At 44.8% G+C, this 14,857-nt stretch overlaps 4 protein-coding genes across 7 annotated transcripts; 2 read left to right on the top strand and 2 right to left on the bottom strand.

Annotated features, from left to right (window-relative positions):
• The first annotated feature begins 535 nt into the window (after window positions 1-535).
• Window positions 536-2,298, top strand: LOC117139889 (carboxypeptidase B). The gene is made up of 2 exons (XM_033302568.1): window positions 536-1,166; window positions 1,231-2,298. The coding sequence occupies exons 1-2, from the start codon at window positions 627-629 to the stop codon at window positions 2,200-2,202; spliced, it is 1,512 nt and encodes a 503-aa protein (XP_033158459.1). The 5' UTR covers window positions 536-626; the 3' UTR covers window positions 2,203-2,298.
• LOC117139888 (nuclear valosin-containing protein-like) lies at window positions 2,274-6,084 on the bottom strand. Of its 2 annotated transcripts, none has more exons than XM_033302567.1 (9): window positions 5,855-6,084; window positions 5,538-5,661; window positions 5,143-5,484; window positions 5,039-5,086; window positions 4,642-4,982; window positions 3,284-4,576; window positions 2,890-3,222; window positions 2,600-2,824; window positions 2,274-2,537 (listed from the first exon to the last, which is right to left on the bottom strand). In XM_033302567.1, exons 1-9 carry the CDS (start codon window positions 5,909-5,911, stop codon window positions 2,466-2,468), a joined length of 2,835 nt encoding a protein of 944 aa, XP_033158458.1. In that variant the 5' UTR covers window positions 5,912-6,084; the 3' UTR covers window positions 2,274-2,465. The 2 variants fall into 2 exon arrangements, with proteins under 2 accessions (XP_033158458.1, XP_033158457.1); XM_033302566.1 differs by having other exon boundaries at window positions 5,039-5,089; window positions 5,855-6,082.
• A 248-nt stretch (window positions 6,085-6,332) lies between these two features.
• On the top strand, window positions 6,333-11,048 carry LOC117140350 (sphingomyelin synthase-related 1). The gene is made up of 4 exons (XM_033303201.1): window positions 6,333-7,228; window positions 8,720-9,223; window positions 9,282-9,448; window positions 9,514-11,048. The coding sequence occupies exons 1-4, from the start codon at window positions 6,619-6,621 to the stop codon at window positions 10,036-10,038; spliced, it is 1,806 nt and encodes a 601-aa protein (XP_033159092.1). The 5' UTR covers window positions 6,333-6,618; the 3' UTR covers window positions 10,039-11,048.
• Window positions 11,049-11,445: 397 nt separating this feature from the next.
• Window positions 11,446-14,826, bottom strand: LOC117140353 (akirin). 3 transcript variants are annotated; one of them, XM_033303205.1, is made up of 4 exons: window positions 14,479-14,826; window positions 12,558-12,923; window positions 12,112-12,468; window positions 11,446-12,050 (listed from the first exon to the last, which is right to left on the bottom strand). In XM_033303205.1, the coding sequence occupies exons 2-4, from the start codon at window positions 12,793-12,795 to the stop codon at window positions 12,040-12,042; spliced, it is 606 nt and encodes a 201-aa protein (XP_033159096.1). In that variant the 5' UTR covers window positions 12,796-12,923; window positions 14,479-14,826; the 3' UTR covers window positions 11,446-12,039. The 3 variants fall into 3 exon arrangements, with proteins under 3 accessions (XP_033159096.1, XP_033159097.1, XP_033159098.1); XM_033303206.1 differs by having other exon boundaries at window positions 14,595-14,826; XM_033303207.1 differs by having other exon boundaries at window positions 12,558-12,898; window positions 14,595-14,826.
• Window positions 14,827-14,857: the final 31 nt, after the last annotated feature.

Below are 14,857 nucleotides of genomic sequence, written 5' to 3'. Positions count from 1 at the left end.
TCCAATTCCGCATTACATGCTACCGTGCCCAACTTATTAAACGTTGTCGCTGTCCCATTTACCCACTGCGAACCGCACACTCGAAGAAAAACATACAAAAAATGTACACACAAATGAGCCCAATTAGGTAGAAAGATTATTCATATTCATACTACTGATAAAAGTTAAATGTAAGTAATTAGTTACTTAATCTTGAGAAATTCTATAGCCAATAGGGGCTATTCCAATTTAACGATCTTACCAACAACTTGTATCGATTTTCTTGCAGTGCATCAGCAGGAGCAACTCAATGGGGGGAGGTGGACTTTCTGTGGGAGCACGAATTTCGCCAATCGGGAGTACAAAACCCAAGCGTCCGCTGCTCCAGGCCCGCACAATGGAGGACAAACCCAAGCAGGGCACACGGCTGGCTCTGCTCGTGGTCGAGCGGCTGCACCTGAACATCAAGTGCCAGGTGAGCGAGGCACCCAGCAGGCCTGGGTGATTCCACTTAGGTGTCACTGCCGATCGAAATCTCAGTTTTCATTTGTGCTTCTAGCATACGAAGGGTAAAAATACTTAAATTCTGAAGTGATAAATCTTTTTCTTGTTTGTTTCTCTGTTAAAATTCTATCGTTTGCTCTGCGATGGCCACCATAACCAAACGTAAAAATCAGACGGCGAAGGATCGGAGCCGTACAGATGCCGCTACGGCGCTCCGCAGGCTGGTCATCCCTCGACCGGACATCCTGCACACATATCTGGAGTACAAGCAGATCAATCAGTATCTGCAGTATCTGGAACAGCGGTATCCACACTTTGTACACGTCCACATCCTGGGCCACACGCACGAGAAGCGGGAGATCCGAGGTCTGGAGATCAACTGGATGAACTCGGAGAACGTGGAGCTCTCGCCGCAAATACGGGAGCACTTACCCCGGCTCTTCGAAATCGGCCCCAATGGACGATTCACCGTTCCGGTGATCCACGTGGGTGAGCATTGCCGGAAAACTGTCTTCATTGAGGCTGGCACACATGCCCGCGAATGGATAAGCATCTCCACGGCCCTCAATTGCATCTACCAGCTGACGGAGCGCTACACCAGGAACATCGAGGTGCTACGGAAGCTGCGCTTCATTATCGTTCCACTGGTCAATCCCGATGGCTACGAGTACTCCCGCACCAAGGTAAGAAAAAGATTTTACCAGATTTACCAATTACGACTCATCACATTTTCCAACTCCATGTTAGAATCCCAAGTGGCGCAAAAACCGCCGGCCACACAAGTCCACCAAATTTGTGGGCACTGATTGCAACCGAAACTACGACATCTTCTGGAACAGCGGGCCCAGCAAGATCAACCGTAACACATACAAGGGTGAAAGTCCGTTTTCCGAGCCGGAGACGCGGGCCATGAGGTGCATTCTCGACAGGATGAGTTCGAACCTCCTGTTCTTTTTGTCCCTGCACTCGTATGGCCAAAGTATCATGTACCCTTGGGGCTACTGCCGTGACAATCCGATTTACTGGCGTGAATTGAGCTCCCTGGCGAGTTCCGGCAAGAGTGCGATCAAGTCCTACAATGGCCGGGAGTACCGAACGGGTAGCATCAGCTGTCTGACCAAGCGAACCATTGCCGGATCCGTTGTGGACTACGTATATGGAGTGTTGAAAGTGCCGATGGCATTGGTAATGGAGCTGCCATCTCGAGAGCTCGGCTTTCAGCCGCCAGTGGAGATGATCAGTCAAATTGGCCACGAAAGTTGGTACGGTATCCGGGAGATGTGCAAGCGCTCCTTTGATCTGCGACATCAGATTGTCCGTGAAAAGGAGCCACCACTGCCGTGGCCGGCTCGTAACGAAAGCAGTAATGAGGGTGTGGCAATCGTGAATACGTCAACGCCCACGGAAGAGACCAATGCGGCTGGTGGCGATTTTGCCAAAACCACGACCAAGAAGAAGCGATCCAAGCGCACGTTTCGCTCGCAGCACGAGAACATTGTACGGCTGCAAAAGAGTTTAAAGGCACGTGAAGCCCAAGATCTGCCCGAGGGCATTCAAGCCCTGCAGCCCGGACTCTTCCCGCGGCAAATGGAGCCGCATTATCCACCGATAAAACGATCCGGACTCAGTCGTGATGGACAGGGCGGTGGAGATGGCGTGATTCTGACCAGCCGTGGCAAATCTACCATTTCTTCGCCAGTGTCGCTGGTGCTCCTATAAGTTTAGAACTTTTTTTTGTGATTAGTGTGGCAACGTGAAATTAAATGTGTAAGTCAAACTAAACTGCGATGAACCCAAATAGTTTAACTTTTATTTTGTAAGTTACTACAAAAAAATTAAAACGAACCAAAAACAAAATACATTTCTCTTCTACGCATTTCACATGGTAGGTTAAATTGTTTTTTCTGGGTAACATTTCGCAATTTACAATTAAATTGGTTCGCGATGGTGCTAAAACAACAAACTCATTATTGTTGATCGGTTTACTTATCATTTAGGGTGGGTACCCTAGGTGCAGCATATTTCAGGCGCAGTTTATCGTATATTTTGCGGTCCTATTTAGTAAATAAATACACGTTAAACAATTATAAGTAACAATGTATTGTGGCATTCTTACCTGTTCGTTAACTGAAGGCCTAAGCTGCTGCAAAGCTTCCTTGAAATGCTGGCTGCGTACGCACAGATCGTCGAGATTTGTGTCGCCATTGTTGAGAGATTGACGCAGGGAGAACATGGAGGCCTGCTTGACCAATCCTGCCAAATCTGCGCCAGTATAGCCCTCGGTTTGGGCAGCAATTTCATCGAGATCCACATCGTCGGCCAGAAGCGGACGTTTTCCGTTCTGCGATGGAAAAGAAAAAATTATTTAAACATAATTTATCGAATGAAATGTCAGCAAAATCGTACCTTTGTGGTGGCCTTCAAAATCTCGGTACGTTCGCTCTGCTCGGGGAAACCCACGTACAAAATGGTGTCCAGGCGACCCGGTCGCAGGATGGCCGGATCAATGATATCAGGTCTGTTGGTGGCCGCCAATATGTATACACCCTTGCGCTCCTCGACGCCATCCATTTCGGTCAGCAGTTGGTTAACGATACGAGTGCCCGAATTGTTACCATCGCCACCATCCGATCGCTTGGGGCACAAGGAGTCGAACTCGTCGAAGAAGATGACGCAGGGTGCAGAGTTACGGGCACGTTGGAAACAGGCACGGACAGCGCGTTCGCTCTCGCCGACATACTATACAATATATACACATGATGAGCAATGCAGGAAATATACAACATTTCAATTATCTTACCATGTTCATAAGCTCGGGGCCCTTCACCGATATGAAATTGATGCCAGCCTCATTGGCAATAGCCTTGGCCAAAAGAGTCTTGCCGCAACCCGGCGGACCGCATAGCAGAACGCCTGACGGAGCTGTCAGCCCAAGACGTTCCAGCATTTCTGGATACTTAACTGGTGCCAAGACAGCCAACTTGAGCTCTTCGCGAATTTTCTCTAGGGCACCAATGTCATCCCACGTGGTGTCTGGCACTGTTATAAAGCCCTCGCGCTTGGCCGAAGGCTGCATCACCTTAATGGCATCTACGAAATCGATGAGAGTTAGGCAGAAGTTTGGGTCGGCGAACTCCTCGGGGGGGTTGTCAAGAAAATTGGTCAGCTCGGCCAGTGTGGGTTCGTAGTACTCGTCGTTGGAGGAGGAGGAATCCACGTCCTGCTCAACGGCTTTTTTCGGCTCCTCGGGAGCGACTTCGTCCACATCCATGGCTGCGTCCGTTGGTTGCTCCGCTGATTTCTTCGGTGTTTTCTTCGGCGACTTCATCAATGATTTGCCGTTGGTCGCTTTCTTGGGGGTTTCAATATTGGGCGAGTCGCCTTCTGATTTATCCTTATCAGATGTTTCCTTGTCACCATCTGCTTTTTGTTCTGCCTCTGCATCTTTTGCAGTTTCTTCATTATCTTTTGAGTCAGCCACAGGTGTTGGTTCATCTGCGTCCTCGCTGGGCTCGTCGTCATCCAAAGTGACCGTTGTCATGTTCTTCTCACTGGCAGCGTGCAGTTCACGGAACTTCTTCATGGACCTACGCTTTACAGCCACAGAAGCTGCCCGGCTGACGAGAGCCATCAGATCAGCACCGACATATCCCGGTGTTAGCTCTGCAATCTTATCATAATTTAGCTTGGGATCGACGGACAAGCCTTCGCACTGGATGCGTAAGATTTCACGACGCTCCTTCCGCGACGGGATGTGTATGGCAATTTCGTGATCGAAGCGACCGATGCGACGTAGTCCAGGGTCCAGGACATCGGGACGCGTGGTGGCCGCTATGACGACAACTGATTGGCCAAACTCATTGGCCTTCAGGTTGTCCAAGCTGCTTATCAGCTGCGAAACAATGCGACGTTCCATATCCTTGGAGGCCCACTGACGATTTCCACCGATGGCGTCGATCTCATCGATGAAAAGCACACAAGGCGAGTAGCCAATGGCCTGATCAAAGACCTCGCGAATCCGCTCTTCCGACTCACCAGAGATGCCACCAATTAGCTCCGTGGCTGGAATTTCCATCAGAGGCATTTTAAGTTGCTGTGTCGTAAAGCAGAGATTATTTATATGTGAAATAACAATTCATTTTTAGTTATAAAACACACCCCGCTAATGGCGCGAGCAAGAAAGGTTTTGCCACAGCCTGGCGGTCCATGCAGCAATAAACCTCTCGAAGGCAATAGTCCCAATTGAAAGTAGAACTCCGGCGACTTAATATGGATCAGCATTTCACACAGCTCCTTAAGAGTGCTATCCATGCCACCAATGTCCCGGAAACTTTCCGTGGGGTGCTGCACCTCCAGATCCCTTTTGAACTTCCGGAGGCGATCGCGACTTGGGTTTTGGTGCAACTGCTGATATAAGCCAGGCACATTACGGTGATCTTTGGAACGCGGAACGGCGTCCTCTGAAAGATTTTTCGCCCTATTGCCCACAACTTGGTGCACTAAAAAAAAAGGTTTAGGTTTCATTGATTTCGCAAAAGTATTTCAAATAACTTACGCTTTTGAATGGTATCCGCACTGCCGGCGTGAATAGTATTCGGTTTAGCTACTAATGAAGAATGTCATTTAACCAAGTCATAGACTAATGGATTGGTAACCCACCTTTCTTTGAAGCCACTGCGATCTCCGGCACGTCCTGCATCAGGCGTTTCAAAGCGCTGCCCTGCACTGCTGGAGTAGGAGGAGGAGGAGCAGCAGCAGCTCCTCCATCTCCGTTGGTGGTGTTTGTATTGGAGTCATCTTCGTTCTCGTCTCCACTGGATATATCGATGGGCTCGCTGATTGGCTTGGGCGCCAGCGGCTTTCTCGGTTGACTGTACAGGCTGTTCATCATATTGTTCATTACACTATTCGTGGGTGGTGCCTCGGAATCCTCGCTAACACAATCTTCCTCGGAACTGCTTGCCTTGTCCAAGTTGTAGCTTTCCGAAATGATCGAGAATGCTGCAATAGAAATATTAGTTAAAAACAAAAACACCACTATGTTTCATGTTTACCTTGGTGCACCAGCTGTCTGAATGGTCCGAATTTGCGACGTGAATATTCCGGATACTTTTGCATCAACTCCCTGGTCATCTGCTTCACATCCAGGTAGGTTTCCCCGATGTGCTCCTCCAGATACTGAAATCGAAAGTAGAGCGCAATTAGCACACAATGCGGGTAGCCTGCGACCTAACCTTGTTTTCCCTTGCCCAAATTCGCCGCCCTGCGAAGGGTTTTTGTGTTTTTTTTTTTTTGGGCTGCTTTCATGGGAATTTACCGGCTATCGGGCAGCTGGCTAGTTTGTGGATATAAACTACTGATATGGACCCACCTTCTTTACTCGGATCGTTATAAGATGGTCGTGCAGCAGCGGCTTGGCTTTCTTCATATTATTCGAGGATTAATTCTGTCTAGACATTCGCACGAGGACAATTAAATCACTTTGCCGCTCGCAAAATGCTAACGAAGCGAAGCTGTGGCTTCGATATCTTCGCTTTGGAGGCCGTTTCCACTCTTCCACTTCTCCGCCTCGGATTCGTATTTATCGAACGTGATTTATAACAATCAAGCGGTAATTTTTAAATAATCTCTACACGGCAGACACCTCAAATTGTTTTATCTACAATAATAATATTAAGCTAATGATAAGACTTTTGACTTTTACGAGCGCAAATTTTGCCGTGAGAACACGCAGTAAATCCGGCAGTAACTGTTTTATCGATAACGTTGGCGTTGTCCAAGAACTATCGATGGCCGAAGTCAGCTGTTCGGCGTTGTTATCTCGCTCCCGCCCCCAGCATAGTTGCTCACTCCGCTCTGCTCTCTCGCTCGCTCTCTGAACGGAACAACTGAGTAGTCTGAATTTTACAAGTAACCAAACCAAAAATTAAATGTGCTTTTACATCAACAAACGCTGGACGCGCAATAAGTGAGGTGTTAATTATGCGCAGCAGCAGCAACAGCAGCCAGCAGTGAAAAAATGTTACACTCCATCTGAGTTCGGCCGCACAATTGTTTTGGATTTTGGATAAATCGCAAAATTGGAACGAATAAGAAACAGCCAGAAGAACATCGAACGGAAAAAAAGAAAGCGCGATGTGCGACGGTGAAATTGGCGATCCGGTGACTCAGCCACGTTCCGAGGGCGGTGGATTGGTCACAATGGATCAGGAGACCCGGACGCACTACCTCGAGGCGGCGTCAGATAAGCACCTGACCAATGGATCGCCAGATTCGGAGCCCGTGGATCCGCTACTCGTGGCCCAGTGGTCCATCGAGAATGTGACCAGTTGGGCCACCAGCATGGAGCACTTTTCGAGAACACTGCTCGACTGCCTGCGCCAGGAGGCCATCGACGGCGAGGTGCTGCTCTCCCTCACCGAGGATGATGTACGTGATATGCGCTACAAACTGGGCTACAAACTCACCTTCGGCGAGCTCAAGAAATTCTGGCTAGCCGTGCTCAAGCTGCAGCTACTGGTGAAGAACAGCTCTGCGGAATCCGTAATGCTGGGCATCGAGAGCCATGGGAACGGTAACTCGGTCTACATGCCACTAGCCAGCACCGGCTGCGGTCCACCGTCCTCATCCACGTGCCCCTGTCCGCAGGCCGAATGCCCCAGCTATGTGTCCGATTGCGATACCTATTTGCGCATGGGCGGACGCTATGTTCCGCCGGAATACTTTAAGACCGCCATGAGCTTAGGTGAGTGGTCCACAACCTGCCCCCCCTTCAATTACGAAGGTCAATTGTCCATTGATTGCTTCGGCGGGCTTATCGGTCGTGTGCCAATTCTCGAGAGCTTTTCGCTTTTCTCTATATAGCGCAGTTCAGGCATAAACTTTCCTTGCGATAGCCGAGAAGTAAGAGGTTTCCCCATGGGTATGACTAGTATATACATACATATATGTAGATAAGAAGCTCAGGCATATGAAACAATATATTGGCGATTTGCCCAGTTAACTTTAAAACGAAATAATGTATTACATAAACACTGTGCTGCATTTTATCAGACTTTTGCTATCATTTGCCTTAATAATAATACCAATAAGCTAGGAAAGATTTAATATTCAGTTCTTGTTCTTCAAATTCTGTTACCAGAAACAAACAAAATTAGTAAATCTATTTCTATACCTCAGCGATAGGCCAATAATAATGGTTTCAATGTCACGCATGTTATAAATGTTTAATCATACCATACGTCATTAAATCCCATTTATAGTTTCATGGGTTCATTTGCTATAAATTCTAGAGATACGTCACTCTAACTTTAATAATAGTTACTGGTCACTACTGGCGACGCGTTACTATTATTTATTTTGAGCACTTCGGAGGTTATTTGTGGAGACGTCGCTCGCATTTATTTGTGCACTCATATGCCGCTCATTCTGGCTAACTGGTTTTGTTATTTTTGTGTAACTTTGCGTGCGTTAAATTTCAAATTCCCACTTGTTTATGATACCCTTCAATCGGCTGGCTTACTGGGAAATTTTCAACAAATTTAGAGGCAAAGGAAAACATAAACACAGTAGCCAATCGCGTGTTGAATTTTAGCATATATTTATTTATCTTTTGACAAGTTCTAGCTTATTAATCAAAAAAGGAAGGTTCTGTAAAATTATGATTCGCTTGAGAAATATATTAAATATTTAAGCGATCAAAGTTCAAACGAAACAACGGGCTTATCTAGGCTAATTTGCTATCAGTGGCTTTTTATTTCGATAATGCATTTATCATTACAGACTATGCTTGTTTTTCTATTGTCATGGCCATTTCAATAGATAAGCCTACATTTTGGCAGATAAAGCTGCTGAATAATAATACTTTTGGTAGTAAATACTACACTTTTATCACTTTCGGAACGGGGTGAAACACACTACCAATAATAATACGAAAATAAAATGGTTTCCTTTTCTTTGTTAAAAGGTTTGCGCATTATATACTAAATTATTATACAAACAAAGATTATTATCAGACAAACGTTCATTTGCTCTGATATCTCGAGCTTAGTCATCATTGTGATTCAACTTTATAAATTCGCCATCTTGAGCTCAATTTAAAAACGTTTTTAGAAATTATATTTAGACAGTTTATAGAATTGCCGATTCCATAACTATTTTTTTCCGCCTGCTGAGCCAAATTAGTCACACTATGAATCCGCATGGTAACACCATATATTTTTTGTCCCATCAACAGGCTACTCGTTCGTTGTCACCTGGATAACATCGTTAACAATGGTCATTGTGCACGAGCGGGTTCCGGATATGAAACGCTATCCGCCGCTGCCGGACATCTTCCTGGACAACGTGCCGCATATTCCGTGGGCCTTCAATATGTGCGAAATAACCGGCTCACTACTGTTCACCATTTGGGTGGTCGTGCTAACCTTCCACAAGTACAGATTGGTCCTGCTGAGGCGATTCTTTGCTCTGGCGGGCACGGTTTTCCTGCTGCGCTGCGTCACCATGTTGATCACGTCGCTGAGCGTGCCGGGAACGCATCTGCAGTGCAGCCAGAAGGACTTTGCCATCGATGATCCCAATGTGGACATGGTGGGCGCCTTGATCATCCGCATGTCGCGAGCCTATCGCATCTGGAGCGGCCTGGGCATGTCCATTCAGGGAGTGAGGACCTGCGGCGATTATATGTTTAGTGGTCACACGGTGGCCTTGACCCTGCTCAACTTCTTTATCACAGAATGTGTGTTATTTATTTATATCTCCTGTGCTGCTTACTGACTTACACTCTGATCTTTCAGACACGCCGCGGAATCTGTATTTCCTGCACACGCTGACCTGGCTGCTCAACATGTTTGGCATATTCTTCATCCTGGCTGCCCACGAGCACTACTCCATCGATGTGTTTGTGGCCTTCTATATCACCTCACGTCTGTTTCTGTACTATCATACTCTAGCAAATAACAGGGTGAGCATTTAACAGCTTCGTTTTTGTTTAGGAAAGGGCTTTCTAATAATAACTTGTTTCCACAGGCTCTCATGCAAAGCGACTCCAAGAGGACGCGTGTTTGGTTTCCCATGTTCAGCTACTTCGAGAGCAGTGTCGATGGAATGGTGCCCAATGAATACGACACACTTGGCTCGCTCATCGATGGGATTATTGAGCAGATCTTCAAGGCCAAGGATCAATTGGCCATATCCGTGAAGCGCTGCTGGCTGGATGCCCCGCTGTCCGGCAGTTCATCGGCTCACATTTTTGGCGGCGAATCTGAACAGTGTTTGCGCAATGGCACAGCATCAGCCGCTTTCTTTAGTCCACACCAGTCGCTGATCGGAGGATTGGGTGGCCAGGGGAGCCAGACGCATTTGCATAGTGCCCAATCCGGGTCCGCCACACCCACCACACATGCTACATCGGCGCCGGCCAAGAGTGTGCCGACCCAGAAGAAGACCTTCAGGGATGCGAGTGTGGATCCCTTCTCGCGCACGACGTTCGCTGCGGTCCAGCAGGCAGAGAGCGCCAAGGATTCGCCGCTGAAGGAAAAGAAGCATCTCTGATTCTCACAGCCATTCGCTCTTCCACATTCGTATATCGATATCGATGTCGCTCTTCGAAAAGCAAACATGCAGAAACCAACCATACCGACTGATATTTTTATTTCGAAATTTCCATCGATCCCCTTCCTCTCACAGCTCTCCCCTGTATTATTGACAGCATTCTACCATTTGTAGTGCCTTCCGGGTCAGATCCCCCCAGATCATCCACCCACCATTTAGAAAATCGATGTGTCCCCCAAGAGCCTTTCCTTAGTTTACTTGTGGAATTTTATGAATATCGAAGTTTTTTTTTAGCCGGGAGACGCTCCACGTCGGCTTTGAATTGATTATGATGATAAGAGAGCCCTCCTCATTCCGTTCAATTGAGTTTTGAACTAAATGTATTTATTATTGAAGACTTTTTAATGCATTATTATGTAATTGTAAGCATGTGAATCAAGCGTATTTTTAGTTAACTAGTGTTAAGTTTGGAAAGTTTCTGTTGAACGCACAAACACATCAATAAATCAAAATGAATATTATTCTCAGAGTCTGGAGAAGCCACTTTAAAGGTTATTCATAATTTTATTCACTAAATGGAAAGTTTTGCACAAAAGGTATCTCTCTTTGCTCAGTCTTTTCCCCACCTTTGGTAGTTTTGCTAGATTCGCAAATTATATTGAAAAACCTGGTTAATCATTTAGCATTAGCTGGATTTGGAGCAACGAGAACCAATTGAATTTTATTAGGAAAGTACGGGTTGGTATGAAAAGAACATTGTGGATTACAAACGGATGAAATTAAGAGTTCGCTTCACAAACAGAATAAAAAGCTTTAAAAAGAAAAGACCAGCGGGCTTCTACAATTCATCATTTTATTTTTGTTTGTTTTAATATAAAAATGGCATTTCTTTACTAATTTTAAGTTTAAATTACTAATATAAAGTATGTATGATTGCGGTAATTGAAAAATATATATATATATATATCATATATTCTCGTATATATTCTTCAAGGTGTGAAAAAATAATTGTAATGAACATGAAACATCTACTTTCTGTCAAGCGTATTTTATAAGAAAGCGTTCACTTTAACTTAATGAATAACTTTTATACCTTTTTTGTTGTTTGCCTTTTCTTTTCGTTTCTTCTCATTACTCATTTTTGTATGGTGTAAAGCAAATCGAAACATTTCAGTTGTTTTTTGTGTTTACATTACTTTGCAATAATTCGCATCAAAGGAAGAAACAATTAACAAACGATACTCGAGAAAATAGGCAAAGTCAAGCGTTCGTTTCTCGCCTTAGTGAACAAGTAATATGCAAAAATAAACTATGAAAAGTGTTCTTCATGAGTTGTGAGTTATCTTTGTTGCTTCGCTTCGCTTCATAAATTACATTTTCAAAACACAATATATGTAGTTTGATACGTTTTACATCATACCTTATATGCTACATCATGTGCTTAACATTATATTTGCCAATTCTGTCGGTTTGAGTTATGTACGAAGCTACGTTTGAGGTTTCATTGAATCGTTCTCTCTACGGATGCACCCATATGTATATGTCTGCTGTGGCGGTGTGCTTATAGTTCATATAGTTCATATTAGATATTTGTCATTTTATTTAGAATTTGCGTTATTTGAAAAACATAAATTTAACAAGTTGGTTTGTTGGTTTCTCTCTTTTGTGGTTTATGCTTGCTTTTAAATAATTCAATCCTTTTGCTGCTAACCGATACAATATATATGTAAATCTAGGCATAAACTATAACTGTTTTCTTCGCGTGTATTTCAAAATATATTAAACACGATGTATGTTGTAGTTTGTTTTTTTTTTGTTTTTTCGTTTTTTGCTTTTTAGGTTTGTTTTTTGTTGGTTTGTTTTGCGTTTGCTTTAGTTTCCTTATTTGTTGTTTGTTTTAGTTTATGAGGGCTGTTGTTGTCGCGGCAGATCTACCGTCACATAAGATCGTAGTGCAATTATTAATTTCTTCTTTCTGAGGCTACAGCTGCGTACACAGCTTTACGACAGGTCTGAAATGAAAATATGATGTAATTAGCAATATAACCATGACGGGTGGTAACTTGAACTCACAGCTAGGCGCTGCCTCGTAGCGACGCTGTATCTGATCATATGTGAACTTCACAAAGGCATCGTACTGCTCGGCCAGCTTGGTGGTCAGCACGGACTCGTATCGCTCCCTCAGTTGATTCTCGCGCTCCTTTATCATGCTCTCGCAGATGAGCTGCACCTGCTTGAACGTGAACAGGGCCTTTTCGCCGTGGCGCATAAGGTTCTGTGGACTGTCCGGGCGGCGCGGACTCTCCGGACCCATCTCCGATCCGCTGGACTCCGAATCCTGCATGCGCTCCAAGGCCGACGATGTGATCGGCAGCTGTTTGCGCTTGTGCAGTCTCTTAATCTCATTGCACAAGCTCTCGGCCATTTTGTCTGTGATTCGAAAAAAGAAGGATTTATTTAGAAAATATGCTCAAAAGGGATACGAAATCCCTTTTCCAGCATCGACCCGATTTACTAACCTGGTGACATTTTGGCCAGCGACGACTCACTGAACGGACTGGGTTCGGTGCTGTCCTTGGCGAATCGGTTGCTGGGCGTGTGGGGCAGACCCGCCGAGGTGCTGGGACCGTCGCGGGATGGCGACGCTGGACCTGCATTGCTCCCGGCCTGTCCAAAAGGATTGCAGCGCCGGCGCTTCGGAGGCCGCTGGTTCATCGACTCCCAGTCTAGGGCTCGTTTCAGGGTTGCACAGGCCATCGCTATGATTGAGGTTCTACTACCCGGTGGTCTTTTGATGAATAGATGGCTTGCTTGATTGTCGGTAGCTGGTGATTATTGCCTCGATTCCGGATGATGGATGCTGCAGATGGAAGATCAAGCGTCGGCTGCAATGGGCAAACAAACAATGAATGAGTAAGGTGAAGTGAACACCTTGCTGGCAGAGAAAAGACGGACGCAAACTGGTTTCAAGGAAAAAACAGGATTCACAGGCGTGCACTCACGCACACGCAGCAGATAAAAGAAAATGGTGCAGCGATTTATGGCCGCCAGTGCTGGCAATTTGGCCTTTTTCTCGCCTTTATGCATCGTGGGCAAGAATTGAACGCTCTCTTATCTTATCGCTTATGGGGCGTGATTTTGGAAACATTTTAAAGGGGTATGATAACTACCAGATGCTTTAATGCTACAAAATCAAGGCCTTTGCTTTATGAGAGCCGAAAAAAAGGAAGTTACAAAAATTTGTTAGTAAATACTTTTTGCTGGCCAAATTTTAAATTAAAGCTAATTATTGTATAAAAATGTATTACCAATGCAAAAATTAAAATGATTTTTAACGCTATTATCTGATATTTTTCCCAGTAAGCTATAGAAAATATAAATGCCAGTAAAAAACTTTTAAATGCGAAGGTTCACGTAAGTTTAATGACTTTGATGACGTCCGTTTTAGATAAATATTCACGACAAAAGAGATGTGAAAAAATTCAAGCCAACAAAAAAATGCATTATTGTCCCCATTTTTAAGTTCGTCACGACTAAATTATATTGTTTAATAAAAATTATTAAGCAAAATTAATCATATTGTTATATTCTTATATAGTCAACGCTAATTTTTATAAGACTATCATAGTTTCCAGGACAATTAAAAGGATGTTGGCTTCCTTGGGGTTTCTAGCTTCTTTCGGCTATCGCCGACAGCTCCGATGCCCTGCAAGCAGCTGCTGTTGTCGCAGGAAAAGGGCGATACCGAATCGGAATACGAATCCAGAAACTCCAAAGAGAAGGAGAAACCAGGCAAGGAAAGCGATGAAGCGAAGTGGCGCTGCGCAATTAAAGGACGGCCGACAATAAAAATAAAAAAAACCACCACGACAAAGGCAAAATGCATAGCAATGCAGAGGGAAAATAAAGAAAACAGAGAAAAGTGTAAACTGTAACCCAATAGCAGAACAACCACCGATAAAAGAAAACTACGCAGGATAATAAAGCGTGTTCTCTCTCTTCCCCTTTCTTTCTTCTCTTCTTCTTCGTCGCTGCAGCGGCAGCTGTACCAGCTGTTTTCCGCACTAACACACGCACACTGCCCTCTAGATAAACCGCAACACGTGTGTATGCGTCTGCTGCTGTTGTTGCTGTTGCCCACATTTATTAAATATTTAAAGTCATATTCAAAACGCTTTTGGGTTTAACGTTATACTCTTTTACGTGACAAATGCCAGAGATTAGTTTAAAAAAAAGCAACTGAAATGGCAGCAGGCAAAGCGATCACACTGGTTGTCTCACTCTAGCCTGCACACGCACGAACACAAAGAAACGCACACGCACACCGTTGTGAGTTGGAATGTTGATTTCATGAAATTTTAAAAATGGTCGCATCGCATATCATTATCAGCTTTTCAGAGAAACAAAAAGTTAAACAGCTTATCCAGCCATCGCACTTACATTAATGCGTATTTGAATTTTTCCTTCCGACTGCCTTTTTGCTTTCTGCACCACTTCACACGCGCTTTATTTACTTTTTTATTGTGCCACTAGTCCGCTGGCACATACCAACTTACATTCACGTCCGTACTTCGGTTTGGGTGATTAATGTAGGTTTTCGGTTAGATATAGTTAATGTTATTGCTTGCTGGTTGTTTGAGCAGTATTCCAAAGGCCACTGAAATGCACTGTCAATAGTTGTTCGTCCTCGGCGACTCGCTAGATATAATTTACAAATTTCCGTCTCGCTTCTTAGCAAAAATGGACGACGATGCTTGCGTGACGGGACGTGAACAGAGTGACCGCATTTTGACCGTTAATATTGGTCGCCCTGCTAACG

The sequence above is a fragment of the Drosophila mauritiana genome, chromosome 3L, assembly GCF_004382145.1.
Source record: "Drosophila mauritiana strain mau12 chromosome 3L, ASM438214v1, whole genome shotgun sequence".
NCBI classification, from domain to species: domain Eukaryota; kingdom Metazoa; phylum Arthropoda; class Insecta; order Diptera; family Drosophilidae; genus Drosophila; species Drosophila mauritiana.
Note: the sequence above shows the minus strand (reverse complement) of the source record. Positions and strands in the feature narration are given on the sequence as shown.

Excerpts from the sequence above, each read along its gene's own strand:
- LOC117139888 (XM_033302566.1), bottom strand. The coding sequence starts at position 5,911 with ATGAAGAAAGCCAAGCCGCTGCTGCACGACCATCTTATAACGATCCGA. Across the intron at positions 5,485-5,537 it reads CAGACAGCTGGTGCACCAAG|CATTCTCGATCATTTCGGAA; the intron begins GTAAACATGAAA and ends TTTCTATTGCAG. Across the intron at positions 4,983-5,038 it reads TGCGGATACCATTCAAAAGC|TGCACCAAGTTGTGGGCAAT; the intron begins GTAAGTTATTTG and ends CTTTTTTTTTAG.
- LOC117139889 (XM_033302568.1), top strand. The coding sequence starts at position 627 with ATGGCCACCATAACCAAACGTAAAAATCAGACGGCGAAGGATCGGAGC. Across the intron at positions 1,167-1,230 it reads ACGAGTACTCCCGCACCAAG|AATCCCAAGTGGCGCAAAAA; the intron begins GTAAGAAAAAGA and ends ACTCCATGTTAG.
- LOC117140353 (XM_033303205.1), bottom strand. The coding sequence starts at position 12,795 with ATGGCCTGTGCAACCCTGAAACGAGCCCTAGACTGGGAGTCGATGAAC. Across the intron at positions 12,469-12,557 it reads GCTGGCCAAAATGTCACCAG|ACAAAATGGCCGAGAGCTTG; the intron begins GTTAGTAAATCG and ends TTCGAATCACAG.
- LOC117140350 (XM_033303201.1), top strand. The coding sequence starts at position 6,619 with ATGTGCGACGGTGAAATTGGCGATCCGGTGACTCAGCCACGTTCCGAG. Across the intron at positions 9,224-9,281 it reads CAACTTCTTTATCACAGAAT|ACACGCCGCGGAATCTGTAT; the intron begins GTGTGTTATTTA and ends CTGATCTTTCAG. Across the intron at positions 9,449-9,513 it reads ATACTCTAGCAAATAACAGG|GCTCTCATGCAAAGCGACTC; the intron begins GTGAGCATTTAA and ends TTGTTTCCACAG.